This window comes from Cebus imitator, unplaced genomic scaffold (genome assembly GCF_001604975.1).
Source record: "Cebus imitator isolate Cc_AM_T3 unplaced genomic scaffold, Cebus_imitator-1.0 Scaffold55, whole genome shotgun sequence".
In the NCBI taxonomy this organism is placed as follows: Eukaryota; Metazoa; Chordata; class Mammalia; order Primates; family Cebidae; genus Cebus; species Cebus imitator.
This window is the reverse complement of record NW_016107370.1, coordinates 6,323,821-6,344,110: the sequence shown is the minus strand read 5'-3', so window position 1 is coordinate 6,344,110 and position 20,290 is coordinate 6,323,821. Positions and strand designations below refer to the sequence as shown.

Sequence of the window (20,290 nt, the reverse complement as noted above, 5' to 3'; positions counted from 1 at the left end):
AAAAAAAAAAAAAATGTCTAAGATCACTTTTGCCTTCAAGGAACTTAGCAATCAGTAGGGGCCCAAGACAAGGATGCAAATCACTGTAATCCTTGGCAATGTGTAGTAGACAGAGAGGCCCAACCCAGCTACAGTGGTATCTGAAGAGTGTCATGCAGGAGATAATTTTGAGACAAGTTTTAGAGAAGAGGTAGGAGACATGGGGAGAAGGTATTTCAGGTAGTGGAACCGGAGGCATCGAAGCAGGCGGGAATGTGTAAGCTGTGTTTGGGGAATTGTGGAGAGTCTGATTTGACTGGGGCATGGAGAACTCTCCTGAGATAAGTCCATAGTTTTGAGAACTTACCACTGCATACTAAGTTTAGAAACTTGTATAAACAGCCCTCCCTATCTTTGGGTTCAACATCCATGGATTCAATCAACTTCGGATCAAAAATATATGGGGTAGGCCAGGCATGATGGCTCAGGCCTGTAATCCCAGCACTTTGGGAGGCTGAGGTGGGCAGGTCACTTGAGGTCAGGAGTTCAAGTGCAGCCTGGCCAACACGATGGAACCCTGTCTCTACCAAAAATACAAATATTAGCTGAGCTTGGTGGCTTGCGCCTGTAGTCCCAGCTACTCAGTTTGCTTGAACCCAGGAGGCAGAGGTTGCAGTGAGCTGAGATGGTGCCATGCACTCCAGCCTGGGCGACAGAGCGAGATTCTGTCTAAAAAAAATAAGAGACAAAAAAATAAAGTATATAGGAGGATCTGCAGGCTATATGCAAGTACTACCATTTAATATCAGGGACTTGAGCATCTTCAGATTTTGATCTCCATCAGGGTTCCCAGAGCTAATCCCCTGAGGGTACGGAGGGACAGCTATGTTTAGCTGTACCAGGGATGTGAAAGGATGTTGCAAAGGTTCTGAGACAAGGCGGGATGCATGGGCTTGAGGAAGATTGACAGTGACTGAGCCTGGACGGGGAGACCAGGTGTGAGGTCTGAAGCACAGTGGTGGAACGGAAGGGGCAGGACTGATGCAAGTATAGAATCAAAGGACCGACAGCAGGTCGAATGTGAGGAATGAGGGAGGGAAAGGATCAGGACTCAAGTGCCATCCTAGCTGGCTCAAAAAATGATACTGTCTTTCAGAGAGAAAGGAAAGATAAGAACAGTTACTGCTTTGTGGGGTACATGTGATGGATTTAATTTTGGACGTTCCAATAGGATATCCAAGTGGAAATGCTCAGTAAGCCTTAGACATGAGGACCTGGAGCTCAAGAGAGAAACTGAGGCGGAACCGTAATAAGCCTTTCCCCACAAATCATGTAGGTTTCCCTTTTGCCTTCTTTCGTGCCCAAAGTGGTCCTAACTGCTACTGCTTATGCTATCTTCTTTTACTACTGCTGTTTGCACCCACTTTTCCCAAGAGCGATCTGTAGATTGCATGGATTGGGTTAAGGCGGGTAACTTGAAGCTTTACTGTTGAAAGCTTGGCTTCCCCACTACCAGTTGCCAACTTAACCAATACTTCAACTTGAGTCAAATTAGTATTGTTCGAAATATCCTAATAGTATTCTCTACGTGTGACTCTAGGTCTTACAAAATCAAGGTGTCCTTTCTCACTGGGACTTCCTTATTAATAAAATATTTCTTCTATTAAATTCAACCTGGCACCTGGTATAGTAGGCACACACAACGATTTTATTTGTTGAATGAATGAATAAAATGATTATGTTAGAAGCATTTTGAGCAATTCATCCTAAGCAGGATTAATTTTCTTCTACTTCTTTTATTATAATGTGTGTGTGTGTGTGTGTACGTGAGTATGTGTTGTCTGAAATGTCCCATCCTACAGATTCATTAATATTCAATAGAAATGAAAGAAGAAAAATACCTATTAAGTGTTTTGATTTCATCCTCTTCACTGAATTGAAAACCTATATCATTTATTCCTAAAGAGAAATCTAGATTTTGCTTTATATTAAACATTTGACATTTATTGGTCCTTAATGCTTATATAGATACCAGCCTGCTGGTTGTCACATTCTATCTGTTTATACAAAGGTTGTAGACACACAGTCTACATACACGTGCCTATTTGTCTCATTCTTTCTGTTTCACATCTCAAGCCTAACCCAGACTGAAAGGGTTTTGAAGGCTGAGATTATCCATCACCCTATCATTACAGAAAGCAGGGCCAGCCCCAGGTTCGGGAGCAAGGTGGATTTTAACTCTGATCAGTGCTGTAGCTCAAATATGAAAAGAACTGCAGCATAAAAGTCACAAGGATGAATGATCCCCGCGTTCTTCTCCCATAAAAACAAGCAGCCAGTTGAAGGTGGAAGTCAGTGCACTTCAGCATTCCCAGAGGTGGGAGACCCTACGATTTCATTTCTGAAGACACTGCTCACCAAGAAGACCACCCGGGATGTCTCAGATAAAACAACTGCCTGGCAGCTTTTGGCTAAGTTCTCTATTCTGGTTGAAGGCAGCATCACAGCCTATCTGTGGTTTTAACAACTGATGGAATTTGTATTTTGAGAACCCTCATCCCTTGGCATGAAGCAAACTCAAAGCATCAGTTGTCATCTGTTTGGGAAAGATTTTGATTTGTTTACTTGTAATGAAGCTTGACCATACTTCTCCAGGGGCTTTTAAAAAAGATGAATGTGTCAGATTGTAGATTTGTCCCCATGAATGAAACCACAAGCAAATTCTCTTCTCTCTTCCAGCCTCCCTTCCTCCCTCTCGTTTCTTCAGTGGCCATCTGCGCGTTATGTTCCCATTGCCAGGCCCTCTTCAAGCGGCTTATCTATGAGTGAATTCAGAAACTTCAAATTATAAAGGACACCCAGATAATTGGCCTGTTCTCCAAAGTATCTGTCCCCTGTGCTGCTGCCAGATTCCTCCTTAATGAATACATCCAGTGACAGTGGGATTCTTGAGCTTGTCCGTATCTGTGAGAAAATGAGCTCCCCTGCTTTGTAACAGCTTGTGGCTCAGAGAAAAAAAAAATGACAGCCATTCTGCAAGTTTCCTTTGAATGTAGTTTTCTTTCCCATAAATGATACTTTGAGAATACAGTTAAGGGGTTATTAGTTTTCTATTTCATGCTTGGCCTGTGTGTGAGAATAACACAAGCTGTCACTGCAAATCAGTAGCTAAAAATGCTTTGTCTGGTTAATGTGAGCATTTAATATTTGGCTCAATTAAAAATTAACCGATGAAAGTACATGTCATTGGAATTTGAAAATACCTTTTGTAAGGAATACTTAAAGGGCACGACCGATGAGTAAACCAGTGCTTTTAAAATATGGAGAATATAGGGAAATTTCATGTCAGTTGGGATACTCGGCTTTTCTTTAAAACTTCTCTACCTATTTGACATGGCAGGATATTGACAAAGAGTTGCCTCATTGTTATGGCAAAGGACCCACTTGCATCTCTGTGTTTTTAAGTGAATAATTGTTTCTTTGCACTCAGTTACGTGATTAAAGCGGACAGAACAAGAGATCAGTTATTCATTTATACCATACTTTTTAAAAAAAATTAGCTAGGTCCTGGAGAAGTGGGAAGCAAGAGCAAGAGAGGCATGGCTGCTAGTCTAGGGCAGGGGTGTCCAGTGTTTTGGCTTCCGAGGGCCACATTGGAAGAAGAAGAATTGTCTTGGACCACACATGAAATACACTAACATGTATGCACTAACATGAAATAGACTAACATGAATGATAGTTGATGAGTTAAAAAAAAAAGCAAAAAATAAATCTCATAATATTTTAAGAAAGTATGTATACAAATTTGTGTTGGGCCGTATTCAGAGCCGTCCACCCACCATGGGTTGGACAAGCTTGGTCTGGGGGAGTGAAGACCATTCAACAGCAACTGCAGGAGAGCGTGCTTAAAGCTATGAGAACAGATGCAGCAATAGTGGGGGCATTTATTAGAGTCAGGGAAGTCTTCCCAGGAAGGGGACTGAAGCCTGAGGATGAGCAGGAATCAATCTAGTGAAGTGGGTGGGAGGAAGCAATTGTGGCCCTAGGCAGAACTTCGGGAACAAAGGCCAGAGGCAAGAGGCCACATGGTGGACTGCAGGAACTGAAGAGTTCAGGCTGGCTGGAGTGGAGCGTGCAAGTGGGTGGGTCAGAAAGATGATGCTAGAGGTGGCCCACCCTGGAAGGGTTTGTTTTGGATACATCACTCTGACTCCACTCCAGACCGTTAATGAGACGGGGGAGCAAACAGTGACCAGATAGGAGCCTCTTTCAGCAAATGGGCAAGAGACCAAGGGCCTGACCTAGAGGAATGGTAGTGGGAACAGAAAGAATTGCTAGCTTTGCACAATGATTAGGACTAGAGCGGAGAGATTTTTTTGGAGGAGGTAATGATTGACTGAATGCTTCAGAACATGGCTCATTTCGTCTTGAGATTTGCTGGTCTTTCTGTATAATTTGGAAAGAATGTGGTCATTGTTCTGGTTATATACAAATGCTGTTTTCTGTGGTTTTTGTTGTTGTTGTTTTGTTTGTTTTGTTGCTGTTGTTGTTTTTGGAGATGAGGTCTTGCTCTGTTGCCCAGGCTAGAATGCAGTGACGCCAGTGCTGTTCGAGGCAGCTCACTGCAGCCTCCAACTCCCAGGCTCAAGCGATCCTCCCACCTCAGCCTCCTGAGTAGCTGGGACCACAGGTGCTTGCCACCACACCTAGATAATTTTTGTCTTGTCTTTTGTAGAGACTGGATCTCACTTTGTTGCCCAGGCTAGTCACAAACTCCTGGCTTCAAGCAATCCTCCTGCCTCAGCCTCCCAACGTACTGGGATTTTAGGCATGGGTCACCTCACCTGACCTTATACAAATATATATTTTTTCTTGTTTCACTTATAAAAATATAGTCTGGTTAAAAACTCTATTTTGTTAGAGTTCACTGCTTTATTAACCATCAGTTAATAAAAGTATGTTTGAGGAAAGAATTCAATTATGAAAGGCAGTTTTCAAGGAATTTTTTTTCAGGTGAAAAAATACAGTGGTATCTTGCCTTTATGTAGGATTTTAAAATTTCCAAAAAAAAAAAACTTCCGTATCTGTTGGCCCATTTGATCTTCACAACAACCCCAAGCAAGGCAAGTATTGTAGTTCAACTTCTCCCTACTTTCCTCCCCCCACACACTGTTATTTGTTTATTCCCACATAAAGAAGAAAGTTTGGCCAACAAAGGTGTGTAAGAGCCAATAAGCAAAGGAGGAGCTGCTATTCATTCCCTGGCTTGGGAGTCCGGTAGATATTTCTTTATCCTGTGCTGCTTCTCTGGATATGTGTTCATAAGGACACAAGATTGCAAGGTAGAGACTTAAATATATTGCATTTTGAAAACTAGTATACTCTACTTCTTTCTGTTTCAAACATTTTCAGGGAAATTGGAATGCAGTCTTTTCTTTCTGGTTACTTTTCCTTTGATTCAGCCTTTGCAGTGTTGCTCATGCTTGCTGCGGAGGGGCATCTTGTTGCTTCCATTTGGTGCATACACATCAGCTGAAGACCCTGTGAGGATGTGCTTGTGAGCCAGGTGGGCTTGGATGCTAGTGAAGGACAGTAGTAGGATTGCTGTGCGAGGTCTCTAACACGTGAAGAGACAGCCCTGTAAAACAGCTCCTTTCAACAGGGGCAAACTAGAATTAGATGAACACGTGTGACTGTTTTCGCTTGCTGACACCTGACGAGTAATGGTGTTATATTAACATGCTGTTTGCTGCCTTTATTTCTTTGAATCCCTCAGTCCTTGTTTATTATTTTTGAAGGTTGCGATTAGCTTTAATCAGACGTGTCCATAGGTGTGTAGGCCTATGAATGTTGCTCTTCCATCTTCCATCTTTTTTCCCAAGAAAATGCCACATTGGACCATCAGGAAAAATAACTAATGGGTACCAGGCTTGATACCTGAGTGGATGAAATCATCTGTACAATAAACCCAGACAAGTTTACCTCTGTAACAAACCTGTACATGTACCCTTGAACTTAAAATAAGTTGAAAAATTTTAAAACAAAAAAATAAAAAGAACAAACACTAATAAATATGAAAAAGTCCTTCAGAGTCTTTAAATTTGCTCATAGGGCTCTAACTGAGACACCATCTCCTTTAGTAATGAAATACAATTTAAAAAATAAAATTAGGCTTCTCCTTTTAGGTGACCAAAAAATATTTGGCATGCATTTTTTTGAATTTTAAGAATGGTGGAGTCTTCATCAGTAGGGTTTCCACCATGTTAAAGGGCATGTTACTGCGAGTTCATTAAATCAACAAATATTTATAAAGAGCCTATCCTGTGCCAATCATTGTTCCAGGGGTTGGAGCTATACACATGACAGGTAAGAACTCTTCTGTCTCTTGTGAATCCCACATTGTGAGGAAGTCAGAATAGTAAACAACTTAATAATTAACAATATAACATAAGGGCTACGAAGTAAAGAAAACAGGGCAGTGCAATAGAAGGGTGCTGAGGGGACAATATTTTTCTAGCAGTATTGCAGGCTATACAGAGGAGATGTAATGGATTTTTCTTCATTAATAGTTGAGAACAGTGTTGTACCTTAAAAATAGTAAATAAGCTACCGCGAACAATGTAGACTTGAAAGAGACTTTTTCTATTTTTGGCTAAAATGTTTAGAGCATTCTTTTCCTTACTTACTCATCCTCCTCATCTTCCCCATTTCCATTTATCACAGCGTTGGTCATTGGCCTCAATCACCAAATGTCGGGAGGAAGGAAGGAAATGAATATTTAGTGAATCCCAATATGTGCCAGACCCTAGATTTAACACTTTTAGGGAGAGGAGATTATTTAACCTCAATAAGGTCTCCCAGAGGGCAAGAAGTGGATTTATAGATGTGGAAGCAGAGGTTCTGCAAAGACTTTTCCTGGTAAGAGGCTAAACCAGCATTCGTTATTTAGGCAATCCAAGTGATGTTTATGTCCTCTGGAACTTAAATTAAAAAAAAAATTAAACATAAACATATTACAAAAGCACAACTTTATGCACGTGACTTTTTGGGTTCTTTAGGAAGCCAGTTAGTAAGCAGAAGGTGAAGTCTTTCTTACAACATGGAATTTCAAGTTCTTTTGTAGTTAGAAAATAAATGAAACTTTTTTTCTGTCTCCCTTTTGACTCCTAGAGTCTGTTTAAATAGCCTTTGAAAAATAAGTAGTAATCACTGCTTCCTACCAAGACCGGGCACCTGATTCAGAAGCTCTCACAGGGGTCAGAGTGTGTGTTGGCAAAACAAACCCACAGTGCCTTCCTGGTTCCAGAGAAATGATCTCACTGTCAAATTGTAACCTGCCTAATACCTTAATAAAAAGGTGGGGAAAGTCTGCGGTTTTACCTCTGGTATGATCCTTATCCCTTCACTCTTTTTTATTTTAAGCATGACCTTAGTGTTTTTTTCTTCTAGAGTCCAGAGGTGGAATGGCATGTTACTCAAGTTTACAAGATGAAGCTGTATCTGTTTTCATATTCAGCTGTAAATTTTATTCTACTTAAAAACAAACTCACCTTCAGCAACCAGGGGTGTCAAGGGAGAGTTCTTTCCATCCCCCTCAGTTTAATTTGGATACATTTGGCCCAGAACAGCACAGTGTTTCCATAATAACATTTGAACAGGATGCTCTTGTGTTATTTGCAGGGCTAAGGGAGTTTCAGCATGGGCCAGGAAACTACTTTCTTAAAAGAAACACGAAATTCTGACAAGATAGGAAACTCTTACTGCATCCTTACTAAACCTCTTTTTTTTTTCCTGCTTTCTCATTTATTTACATATCTGTTGTGTTATGAAACATATAGGTTGAATATTTAACTCAATCTAAGTTCATGTGCAGAATAAGTCACTCTTCAGAAGGACAAAAATAATGTTTTGAGTGGTTTGTTTAATAAAGCACATATTTAAAAATTTCAATTCAACATCTTCCCTGGGCATAACATGTTATGACTTTTTAGAGTGAACTTCATGGTACTTCATAAGGAAGCAAAAAAGGAAGGGAAATTATTATTCAGGCAGAGGGACAATAGTGACCTTTCATTAAGCAAGACAGAGTTCACCACCATGCTCCCCAAACCCCAGGCTCTGTGTTAGTTGAACTGAACAAGCCACCAGCTATTTCCTCTCTCTCTGTCTTTTTTTTCTTTTTCTTTTCTCTCTCTCTGTCTCTCTTTTTTTTTTTTTTTTTTTTTTTTTTGGAAATGGAGTCTTAGTCTGTTGCCAGGCTGGAGTGCAGTGGTGTGATCTCAGCTCACTGCAACCTCCACCTCTCGGGTTCAAGTGATTCTCCTGCCTCAGCCTCTGGAGTAGCTGGGATTACAGGTGTCCGCCACCATGCTGGCTAATGTTTTGTATTTGAGTGGAGACAGGGTTTCACCATGCTGGCCAGGATGGTCTCGATCTCCTGACCTCGTGCTCCACCCGCGTTGGCTTCTCAAAGTCCTGGGATTACAGCCGTGAGCCACTGTGCCCAGCCTCCTCTCTCTTTTATAGGCCAGACTGCTTTAAAAATACTGGTCCAATATCACCTAAAATGTTTCATTTATAAGCTATAATCCGACATTGTAATATTTAAAAGACCGCTTTATATAGTTTTTACATATCCTTAAGATCCTAGTGAATTCAGATAATCAGTATTTTTGCTCTTTTAACAGCTTTACATGTGACCTCTTAGTTCTAGATGTTGATCTCAGGACAAAGGAAGAGTAACTTTGGATTCTGTGTGGTGGACAGGCGCACTGGTTTCCTGTGTGAAAAGGACAAAGCCCCGCCCCTTCTGGAGCTCAGTTCTCTTGGGAATTATTCATAATGTCCTCCAAGAAGCTAGGAGTGCCTGCTTGTCACCAGTACTGTAATTTGTGAGTAAAAGATCTTTATGACTGCAAAAGACATTAACACCTTCAGAGATCTTAGTTTCTTGATGACGGTCTGAATCACAACTGAGAACTAGGACATAATTTCAGCCACTTGTGTGCAGAGGGATGCCACGAAGTTCATATGCTAAAGTCATACCTGTTACCCATGAGAGCTCAGCCACCCTTCTCAACCAGTTCATGTAAACATCTATCTGTATAAATATGCAGATATATACATAGGTATATATGTATATGGTGTGTGAGTTAACATATACATAACATTTACCATTTTAACCAATTTTAAATGTATAGTTCAGTGGCATTAAGCACACTTACATTGTTACATAAACCGTTGTTGTGTAAACCATTACTACCATCTGATTCCAAATGGGAACTCTATCCGTTAAACAATAACTCCCTGTTTCTTTTTCTCCCCAGTCCTGGGTAGCCACTATTCTATTTTCTGTCTCTATGAATTTGACTCTTCAAGGAAGACTTTGATTCCTGCCATCAGGGGAATCAGGCAATATTTGTCCTTTTGTATCTAGTTTGTTTTACCTAACGTATTTTCAGAGTTCATCCACGTCGTGGCATGCATCAGAATTTCATTCCTTTTTAAGGCTGAATAATATTCCATACCATTTGCTTTTTTAAAAGCCCGTTTCCTCACAAAGTTGGTTATCATTTTCCCCCCAAGTGAATAGAAACAGGAAATACATTAAATTAGAATTGACCTGACAGAGGAGGTCATGGAGGCCTGTAAATTATTTGAAGAATTATCTTAGAGTTTGACAGCAAGAAAGAAGACAAAAATGGTCTTAAAACCAGCTCAGGAGGCTCTGAGGCTTTTCTGTGTGGGGCAGGCAGTCACAGAGATTCTGGATCCGTAGCACAGGACGGTCTTAGTGATTCCTAATGATGCTGCTGAGTCATCAAGACAGAGTTATTTTCTGTAGAAACAGCCGAAGCGTTCAGGGAAAGTGGGTAGTAAGTTGCAGAAATATCTCCATTCCAAATGGTTAAAATTTTTTAAAAGTTTAGGCTGCAGTCATCTGAAAAATTTACTTATGTGAAATGATTCATTGCAGACTGTAGTGAAAGAGAGGAAGCCAAGCAATATCAAAGTAAATATGTATGTTAAATAGGCAGAGACCTCCGGGGGCATTCGCTGACTTCTTTCATTCTTTTTCGTCTTCGACCTCCCTTTCTAGAGTAGAGAATTAGTAGGAACTTGACTCAAGTGGATAGGGATGTAATTTCTGGGGGAACTTTTGCTGCCTTACTGCATCTAAATTATTCTGTCTGCACATAAATTAAATTGGGCACATATTTAGAATAGCTGCCTCCCCTGCTGCAGGAGCATAGAGTGGTTTTTGTGAGGAGCTGCTTCGCAGCCTTAATTCTGCCTCCTGACTTCATTTTGAAACCACTGTACAATAAAATGTGGTCATTTGTTTGTTCCACATTCTTTGTGCCTACTGGGTTTCTGGACATGATCTCTGGCCCTGGGGGGGGGGGGAAGGCAGTCTCCTGGGGAAACAGACACATAAACAGATCTATTACAGTCCAGTGAGTTTTTTCCTGGGAAAGTTAAGGATGGTTTCACAGAGAAGGTGCCATTTGGCCCGGGCTTGAAGGATATGTAAGAGTTTTTTCAAAAAGAAAGAGGGAGGGGGAGAGAAAAAAAAAGAAAAGAAAAAAGAAAGAGATCTTGCTCTCTGGAGAATGTGAAAGGGTACCATATGCAAATAAGCAGAGGAATTGAAGGGCCTGCCAAGTTTGGGAATGGCAAAAAGGTCAGCGTGACCAGAAGAAAGGGGTTTGGAGATGGATTGGAAAGGGGATAAGTGGGAAGATATTGGAGGCTCACTCTCCAAGGCTCTGTGTGCCCCACTGGGGAGTTCGATTGGATCTTTCCTGCAGTGGAATGCCAGTGAAGGTTTCTAGCAGGATAGTAAGTGACACGACCGGATTTTTTTGTTGATGAAAACACTGCTGACAGTAGCGTGTTGGTGGCAGTGAGGGCATCAAGGGGGCCAAATGGGAAGGTGGGGTCAGGTGCCCAGGTGAAGTTGCTGGGCAGCTGCCCTGAGGCATGGGGAGTAGGAACTGCCAGGGTGACTACCTGAAAAGGTGTTCTAAAGAAGAATCAGCAAGGCTGTGCACAGCTGATCGTCGCTGAATTCTCAGTGCTCAGTGCAAAGCAAGCACATAGTAGACACTCAATAATATTGATCAAATGAATGAATGGACAGGCAGCTGGGCACACATGACAAGCAGTACTAGCAAGTGTTAAAGTGACACCCAGCTGTTCTCATGACAGTGATAAGGCAGAGGTTCACATGACCTGTACTTTGCCCAATGCTTTCTAAACATTCTGTCGCTATTCGCGTATTTCTTTGTTATAACGGTCCTGGGAGCCAGCGGTGTTTTCATCCTTGTCTTGCAGATGAGAACGCCGAAGCTTGCAGAGGGGACTCATTTCAGCTGTTTGGGTGACTGAGCTGGAATTTGAACCCAGGCAGTTTCAGAGTACTTGGTGCCCTTAAGTCTGACGCTCTGCTGCCGCCCAGCTTTTGAGCCTTCCAGGAAGCTGCTTCTTTCAAGGTCTCAGAAGTGATGACTCGGGGCAAACCTCTGTAGTGGCAGGATGCAGAGAAGCCTGTTTAGGAAACCATTTATCTCACGTAGACGTGCCATCTGAGATGACCTCAGTAGAAATAACAGTGGCAATGATAACAGCTCTGAAGCCTTTTCCCTGGCATAAGAAACTAGTTTTGTAATGAAAATGGAATTTCTCTGGAGAATCGTCCTAGAAAGAGGCAGTTGAGATAAAAATAACAAAATGTGAAATAGCATTGCATTGTTTTCTGTGTTTTTCCTTCCACCTTGTCCTCCTCCGTTGTGTAATTTGCCTTGTTCCCTTGGCCATGGGTAGGTTGGGCATCACTGTGACTTGACTCCTGTCCTTTGGCCCAAAGGAAGAGATGAGTGTGTGCATTTAGGGGCAGCTATCCGCATCTTGCCTGGAATTCGCCCTCAGCATAGCTAGCCAAAAGGAGGAGAGGCCCTTTAGGGTAAACCTTGCTTTAGGAGTCGAAGCCCTTGGCTTTCTGGAATGAAGGGTGGTGAGTTTGGTTTCCCAGGTGGCCCATGGGCCAGAATCCGAGTTCCTTGGCACTCAGGTATCTGTGGCGTTCTGGATCATTACATCTGCAACTGAAGCTGTGTTTTCAAGCCATAGGTCAGAGTCGTGTAAAATAAACTCTTGTCATAACAAAGGATGCAGCAGCCAGATTATAGCTCGGAGTTCCTTCACTCATTTACCAGAGAGGACACTGATTTTCATGTCAGCATAGGGAAGTGATTCCATTTGTGTGCCGATTCTAATTGTGGGTCTGTCTTGCTCGACCACCCTCGTAAATGGTGATAAATAGTGGTGGCCATAGCAGCACAGAGAGAGAGAGTGCCGGCCTGGAAACCCAGCCAAGCTCTCTTGGCTCCAATTTTATGCAAATTTGCCTAACAGAATGCAAATGATTTCACAGGAATACGGATTCCAGGGACACGTGCTCATCTGTTTTCAGCAGTGTTCCTGGGCTTTTAGAAGCAGCCACTTGAGAGGCCAGGCAAGTCCGCAGAGAGGCAGGCTAAAGGTGGCTTGCGAAGGAATGGCTCACCCCATCGGCCGATGCCACGCCTGGAATTTCATTCTGAGCAGCGACTTTCCCTTCGGCAGTCCGTGAGCCAAGACTTCTGTGTTTTGGGAACAGGAAAAGGTCAACACAGACTAATGCTTTTTCAAAAAGTCCTTTATTCTTCCTCTTATCCCAGAGATTTTCTGTAATCACAGTATATATCCAAACATTTATTCATCCCACACGTGTTGATTGGGCATGTAGTCACTAAAAGGCACTGTGCTAGACACTGAGAGAAGGCTGCCTCCTGACACCAAGGAGTGACACCATAACATTGTGTCTAAAATCTCCCGCCCCCTCCAGTGCCATGGCTGTAGCAGCCACTGGACACCTCTGGCCACCAGGCTCATGTAATGTGGCCAGTCTGAATTGAGATGCGATTGGACTGTAAAAAAATACTCCCCAGGTTTACTGGATTTCAAAGGTGTGGTATGAATAAATGAATGCAAAATATTTTATCAGTAATTTTTATATTAATTGTATGTTGAAGTGATAGTATTTTGGACATATTAGTTTAATAAAATAAATGTGATCACTAGAAAATTTAAAAATACATATGTGGTTCCCATTATATTTCTATTGGACGGCACTGGTCTAGACTGCTAACCATTTATTGCACAGTGTGGTCACCATTTTATTCCCGTAGTTGGATATTACTATGTAGGAGGACGGAAAGACCTTTCCTGTTTTCTGCAGATGAGCTACGGTTGTGTAACCCTTTTCAAAGTGCGTTCATATTCACGTTCTGTGGCTCCCATAGTCAGTCTGCTGAGCTGGGCAGGGAAGGCCTTACTATACTTTCACAGATGAGTATATTGAAGTATAAGAGATCACTCTTGCCAGCCTGCTCTAAAAGCTCAAGCCAGATATACAACTTCAGTAGTTTCTGGCTGGGCATGATGGCTCATACCTGTAATCCCAGCACTGTGGGAGGCCAAGGCGGGAGGATCATTTGAGCCCAGGAGTTCAAGACTAGCTTGAGCAACTTGGCAAAACCCTGTCTCTACAAAATGCAAAACAATTAAGCCAAGCATGGTGGCGGTTGCCTGTAGTTTTAGCTGCTTGGGAGGCTGAGATGGGAGGATCCCTTGAACCCAGGGAGGTTGAGGCTGCAATGAGCCACGACTGTGCTATTGCACTCCACTCCATCCTGGGCGACAGAGCGAGACCTTGTCTCAGGAAAAGGACTTCAGTAGTTTTAACTCTTGCCAGCCTGGACCATTACAGCTGGGTTAGGAAGGTTGGAAATGGAACTTCAGCCTTTCGACTTCTATTCCAGTGCCTATTAGAAATAAACGAAAATGTAGCCCTGGAAATGTTTACTTCTATTTCTGTACCAAAGGTGATAGAACACAGCCCACTTATAATTATTTCTGTCTGCATGTGTACGTAAATACACACAAACATGTCCTGCCTCTGGCTAATAAAACACAGTAATCAAAGCTTGTAGTGGATATTCAGTGTAAAAGTAAGACTTGCTGAATTTTGAGGCCCATCGGGGAAGGGCAGGCTCAGGGGGAGACAAGTATGTGGTCACAACCAGAGGGTGTTTCCTTGTGTTGGGAGTTGGCTGCTGTTAGGGCAAATTCCTGGCAGCGTCAGGCAAGGTTGGTGGATCCCACCTGTCAGAAAATCCTGAGACTGGGCTTTAGTCCCTGAGGGATGGAAGAACAAGGCAGGTACCCTGAACCAAAGAGGCAAAGGATCCAACCCAGGAAGTCACCCACCACTGGGGAGGGCTTCGGAAAAAGGATGGGGAGGTGCAGTTCTAAGGAAGAAGAGAGAAATGATAGAGGCCAAGAATAGGAGGCGGATGTGGGTGAGATCTGCGTAGCTGTTGAGGACATTTAGGGCAAGGGGGCCTTGGGTTGTATTCTTCTGACCCGCCAGGCGTTTGCTCTTCGGGCACATCATATACTCTTCTGAGCTTTCATTTTCATCTGCATATGAGGGAGTTGAGTTAGAGGGTCTCTCACTAACATTTTGTGATTCTATGAGTTTCAAAGGCCAGAGAATCGCCAAGGATCATATTAATAAGCTATCAATGATGATATAAAGATTTTGCGTCTCACTGCTGCTCTTTCTGCTGTTGATGTGCAGGGGGCACTGAGGTCTATGGTAAATGAGATCATTGGCCTGGACCGCCCTTGGTAGACACAGGTGGGGTCTCGGATTTCTTTACAACTATAGCCAATACATATGTATTGTGGTGTAATAGCTAAAAACGTTTATACCTACTTGTCTTTCTTGGTTCTCTCAATTCTCCTTGTCCCTACAGTTTCTATGAATTATAATTATTTCTTATCTCTTATCTTCAGAGTCTAGTGTTACACAGATAGTAATTCCCCCACATTGCTCATATGATTTAGTAAATCACTGCGTATTCTCTGTTTAGAACTATTTTCCCTGTCTTACACCTTCTATGAATTAAAAAGCTTCCAAACCATGGATGAATGACGTAAGAATTTAACAACTTTTTTTTTTCTTTTGAGATGCAGTCTCACTCTGTGTTACCCAGGCAAGAGTGCAGTGGTGCTATCTCTGTTCACTGCAACCTCAGCCTCCTGGGTTCAAGCGGTTCTCCTGCTTCAGCCTCATGAGTAGCTGGGACTACAGGCGTGTGCCACCACGGCTGGCTAATTTTTTGTATTTTTAGTAGAGATGGGGTTTCACCATGTTGGCTAGGCTGGTCTTGAACTCTTGACCTCAGATGATCCATTGGCCTTGGCCTCCCAAAGTCTAGGGATTACAGGTGTGAGCCACCATGCCCAGCCTAACTACTTTTGCTTTTAAAATAATTTATTTTAATTCGGTTTCATAAATGCAGGGAGACAAAAGCCGCTGGATCTTGGGATAGCTTTGTATTTTGCAGACAATCATCCCAGGAGCACATTCCCTCACTGAGGGTTCCAGCCACCTCTTCCGCCTCATTATACTTTGCTTAGCACCGGGAAGTCTGGCATCATTTCTGTTGGAATGAAAAGATTGGCAGAGCTGCCCTGGACAACAGCGCCGCAAAACACTGTGGCAGAAGGTTTGGTCTACATACCAAGACAGCCAAAGTATTAATTGCATTCTCTGTGATCACAAAATAAGGCGCTGAATTATTCTCTTCATGTTTTAAGAATGACAGGCTTTTGCTCTGCCAGCTCCAAGCATAGTGCATCACATGGAAAGGAGATGCTAGATTTGAAAAAAAAAAAGAGAAAAAAAGCACAGGAGTGAAGGTCTCTGGTAGCCAGTTGGTTCCTAAAAAAGATTTAAAACTGAACTGTTGCATGATAGGTACCTATAAAAGATCAGGAGCTGGGTGAGGAAGAGTTTCCATAAATGTACGTAATCTATGAAAGCGTGTCCTATTTTGAAATCTTACTTTAGATTTTGAGATGGGACTTTTCAAGTTACTGGCTATACTTTGATCCCCTTTTCCTTTGTTTTGGTGTATTTAATGGAGAAAAACTGGTTACGATATTTCTATATGTACTTATCTCCCCCCGCCCAACTTCTGAATAAACACTCATGTGAATATTCCAGACATCCAAGGTCCTCTGGACACCCCAGTCTCTTTCACAATGCTACCCCCTCAAAGCCCGCTGTCCCATCTTCCAGGAGTGTTCCCTGTTGAAAACCCACACCCATACCACCTCAACACATACACAGTTTCTTGCTGGTCATTCCTTTAATCTCAGTGGAAGATATCTCAGAGAACTGTTGGTGATTATTTAACTTGGTTGGGAGGAAAATAAATAAAGCAGGTGTCAACCTGCATACTGGGGATTTTCCTATGCTGAAAATTGTTATTCTGCTGCAGCACTCCACCCTCCCTTCACAACCCCAAAAAAGAGAAGTACGAGCACTGCTGATGTTCAAGGTTTGAGTATGTTTTGGTTTAAGATGTTCAGTGGAATCAGAGAGAATGTCATCCTAGGCAGTGCAGTCAGGCTGGAGGAGTATTTTGCTTTCATGTACTAAACCTTGTTTTCCCATCCCAGCTGCTTGGGGCCACTGAGAACCTGGCTGGGCTCTGTGGGGTGGGCGTGTTGTCCCGGGGTGGAGTCCTGCCAGGGTTGAGGTCGTCCTGGTGCACATCTTGCACGTTGCATGGAGCTCAGAGCCCAGCTTGGCTCTTCTGGACTTCCCCTGTGAGGACACGCCCTCCAACCAAAGTGAGGGTCCAGCAGCCGCCAGGTTGTGACACGAGAGCCGTCGCTATTATTACTCATCACCTGCAGTGGGAGGAAGGGTGCCTAGACCACAGAAGTCTTCTGCCTCTGGTCTTGTGCCTGCTGCAGTTGGCAGAGAGCTCCTGAGCTCCTTCCCTCATGCGTGGTGGGAGATTGCTTCTTTCTTCAGCACTTTCTTTGCAGCGTTTTCTGCAGCGGAAGCCTGCCTGATGCTCTCTGCCCCCATACTCATTTTACTCTCAGAATCAAGGAGAACTTTTAAGCCGTTCCTCAGTACGATGTGTCATGGCTGAAAAACCATTCATTCAAGACATTGGTGAAGAGGGTTCTTTCATTGCCTTCCTTCAATGACCATTTATTTGCTGTCCATTTGCTGAGTACCTGGGTGGTACCACACAGGAACCCTTTCTTTCTGTGCATAAGCCCCCCTCTCTATTACCAGAGTGCCAGTCCCCAACTAGCACGGTATGTGTGGGTGCGCCGTATAAAGTCTTGAATCACAATGAGAAAGGAAAGCCTTTTTTAAAGGCTTTTGTCTTGATATTCATCTTAACCTATTAGATTGCCATTCTTTCATATCTAGGATAACCAAAAAATGTCTCATCCAAGCTGAGACACTTGTGTTATTAATCATTATACTGGGACAACAGAGGAGGCCAGGATGGTCCCAGGCAAGCTGATGCCCAGAGTAATAACCCTGGGCATATGAATATTTTGAAGGATTGGGCATGATTTACTTTCTTTTTTGCAGTGGGGTTGGGTGGGGCTAGGAGTTCGTGATGAGTCCCTCCGGTATTTTTCTGAAAGCCAGTGAACTATTTTGTAGATTTCTGTGTCATTAGAAACATGCAGACCTATCCACTAAAACCACTGTACTTGATCTATGAAGTCGTTCACTAGGTCTTACCTGGACTCTCTGTTGTCACTCTCAAGATCTGTCCACATCACTAGCCCTTTCTCCTATCGCCTGGCCCTCCTGTGAGCCCAGCACTGACTCAAATCGGTCTCTAGCCTTCTTGCACTCTAATTTAACTTGCCTCCCGTGGGAATCTTCTAACTCTTTCCCCAAAGCACCTTCTAGACATTCGTTTCTTTGTTTAGGATTCTAAGAATAGAAAAGAGAGACATAAGCTAGATTCCATGTCTGTTTCAGTAAGATTATCTTTCCAACACAAGAAAGGAATACATCTAAAAAATTCTTTCAGCATTTTTTCCCACTTTATTGAGAAAAAAAAGAAATACTCATGAGTACTCCAGGGCCTTGGTTGATAGTGTGACAAAAATAGTTCCAAGTGAACTAAGTAATCCAAGGCTGTTTGTTTTTTAATGTGTTTCTGTGTCTTTTACAGATCGTGATGGTACGCTTTGGTTTCAATTGCAAACTCTCGTGTTTAACTTCCTCTGAATGATCCCCAGTGCAGGGCTGTGGCCCTGCTGACACTTGATGAGTATTGATTTCTAGTGCAAATGATGACCTGTTGAAGGGCATGAGGCATACCTGAAGGTAGCTGTCCATCTAGGCCACATTCTCATCAACACTGTATCGTGAGTCTTTGGTAAGAAGAGTGATAACTTTTTGCAAATGTAGTTTTTAAAAATAACCATGAACTTCAGTCTCCCCAGTCAAAATAATAATTCATTTGGGGAACAATTTAGAGATTCTTTCGACAAATACAGAGAAATGAAAACCAATCATATGTGCCTCCAGCATTTGGTACTGGAAGAAAATCAGCATCTACTAAGTAACTCTTGCGAAAACCTTATCCATTTTTTGCTTTTTTGCACTTTTCAATCTGCAGCATAAATTAGGCCACAGGAAAAGGATGGCGTACCTTCAAAGAGCCAGTTGGGTTGGCTGTGTTCTTTCTATTCGTGGAAAACAGCTGTGGGTGCCGGGTGTCAAAGTCAGGCTTTTGTTCCATGCTAAGGTAGGAAGGTTTGTTCTTGAGACCTATCGCTCTTCTGTGGTGGAGGAGTTCACAGATGGTGAGCCGCTTTATCAACATCTCGGAGGCTTTTGAAATATGTTAATAATGACCTGGGAAAGAGAGCCGGGTGGGATGAGGGTGGGAGTAGGAAAGAAACATTCGGCCCACACAGTGCTCATATCTTCTCTTGTTTTTGTATCTGTGGCAACTGCAAATTAAATGAAGTAGGTTATTCTTTTCCATTGCCTTCTACCAAATAGAAGGACTTATTTAATTAAGCCTTGCAGACTTTTTCCTGCTGAGTGAAGCCTGAACCCAGTCCATGAAAGGAGATCTCTCCAAAGCAAGGGCTCCTGTTTCTCTCCTTCCAGTCCACTATCTCACTGTAGTGAAATTCCTGCCACGGCGTTTATCCTGAGCTTTGTCACACAGGATTACTGCGATTGTCCTTATTATGAATGAAGTGTTAAGGTGTTTTCTTTAGCTCAAGATAAAAACCAGTTTTAGGAATGATTCTTCTTTGCTATGAAAAACGTATTCTAAGGGAATAAACCTCGTCCTCATTTCCATTTTTAAGTCGAGCAAATGGTTAGGAAGGTCCTTTAAGACTGTCTGTCTTGACTTACCATCTCACTCTTTTTTCCCTGATTCTCCTGCATGGGACCTTTTTCATCCCTACAGCTTCTGTATCGTCTGTATGTAGCTGATTCTCAAATGGGTATTTCAGCAAATTCCAGTTCTGCTTGTATACTATTTCCTGATGACCCTTTCTATCTGGACTTCCTGTTGGCAGTTCAAATTAAACACATAATCAAAATATTTAATCCAGGACTAAACTCATCATCATCCCTCCAAAACCTTTCTTGGACTCAACAGTTTTTCTTCCTGCTCTCATCAGTATCTCGATCACCCAGGCTCAAACCCTAGGGCACATTCTTCCAGCTTCTGCTCAGCTTTTTGAGCCCAGCATCCTTCTAGTGCCCTCCACTCCTTCCTCAGTGGTCTTGCTGCCACTACCTTCTTAACTCTTCTCTGGGAAAATTCACTCACCTGCTCCAGTTTCTCCTTCCTCCAGTTTATCTTATACTTTGTGACGATTTAATTAAAATTCTTCCCTGATTGTTTGTCTTTTTGAGGTGGAGTCTCACTCTGTCGCCCAGGCTGGATGCAGTGGCATGATCTTGGCTCACTGCAACCTCTGCTTCCCAGGTTCAAGCGATTCTCCTGCCTTACCCTCCCAAGTAGCTAGGATTACAGGCATGTACCACTATGCCTGGCTAATTTTTGTATTTTTAGTAGAGGCGAGGTTTCACCATGTTGGCCAGGCTGGTCTTGAACTCCCGACCTCAAGTGATCTGCCTGCCTTGGCCTCCCAAAGTGCTGGGATTACAGGCATGAGCCACCCTGACTTTTTGTTTTATTTTAAAAGGGCTCCTCTCCTCCTAGGTAAGTCTTCATTTCCTTTTATCCAGCTGTTCAAGTTCCTCTCTCCATCTTTCATTTTGACCTCTATGACCTTTTCTTCATCATTCCCTGCTACTCCTTAGCAAGATTGCTAGGCTCTGAACCCACCCCATCTTCTTTGCTCAGGGGATCATCTTCCTGCTGTGTTT

The 20,290-nt window shown here is 42.8% G+C and overlaps 1 protein-coding gene and 1 long non-coding RNA gene across 3 annotated transcripts in view; one reads left to right on the top strand and one right to left on the bottom strand.

The window, feature by feature from the left end:
• The window catches only part of LOC108304607, a 10,834-nt gene extending 3,373 nt beyond the window's left edge, over positions 1-7,461 (bottom strand). The window contains exon 1 of the long non-coding RNA XR_001825327.2: positions 6,662-7,461. This is a non-coding gene — a long non-coding RNA (uncharacterized LOC108304607). The remainder of the gene's footprint in view (positions 1-6,661) is intronic.
• BCL2 (BCL2 apoptosis regulator) overlaps positions 1-20,290 on the top strand; it is a 202,565-nt gene that overhangs the window by 9,506 nt on the left and 172,769 nt on the right. Inside the window, exon 2 of one of the 2 annotated variants that reach the window (XM_037738632.1) lies at positions 12,416-13,531. The exons of the other annotated variant lie outside the window; for it this stretch is intronic. Within the exon in view, the coding sequence (XP_037594560.1) occupies positions 12,416-12,613 (198 nt within the window). The 3' untranslated portion in view covers positions 12,614-13,531. Of the gene's footprint in view, positions 1-12,415; positions 13,532-20,290 lie in introns of those variants that run through there. 2 annotated transcript variants of the gene reach the window in all.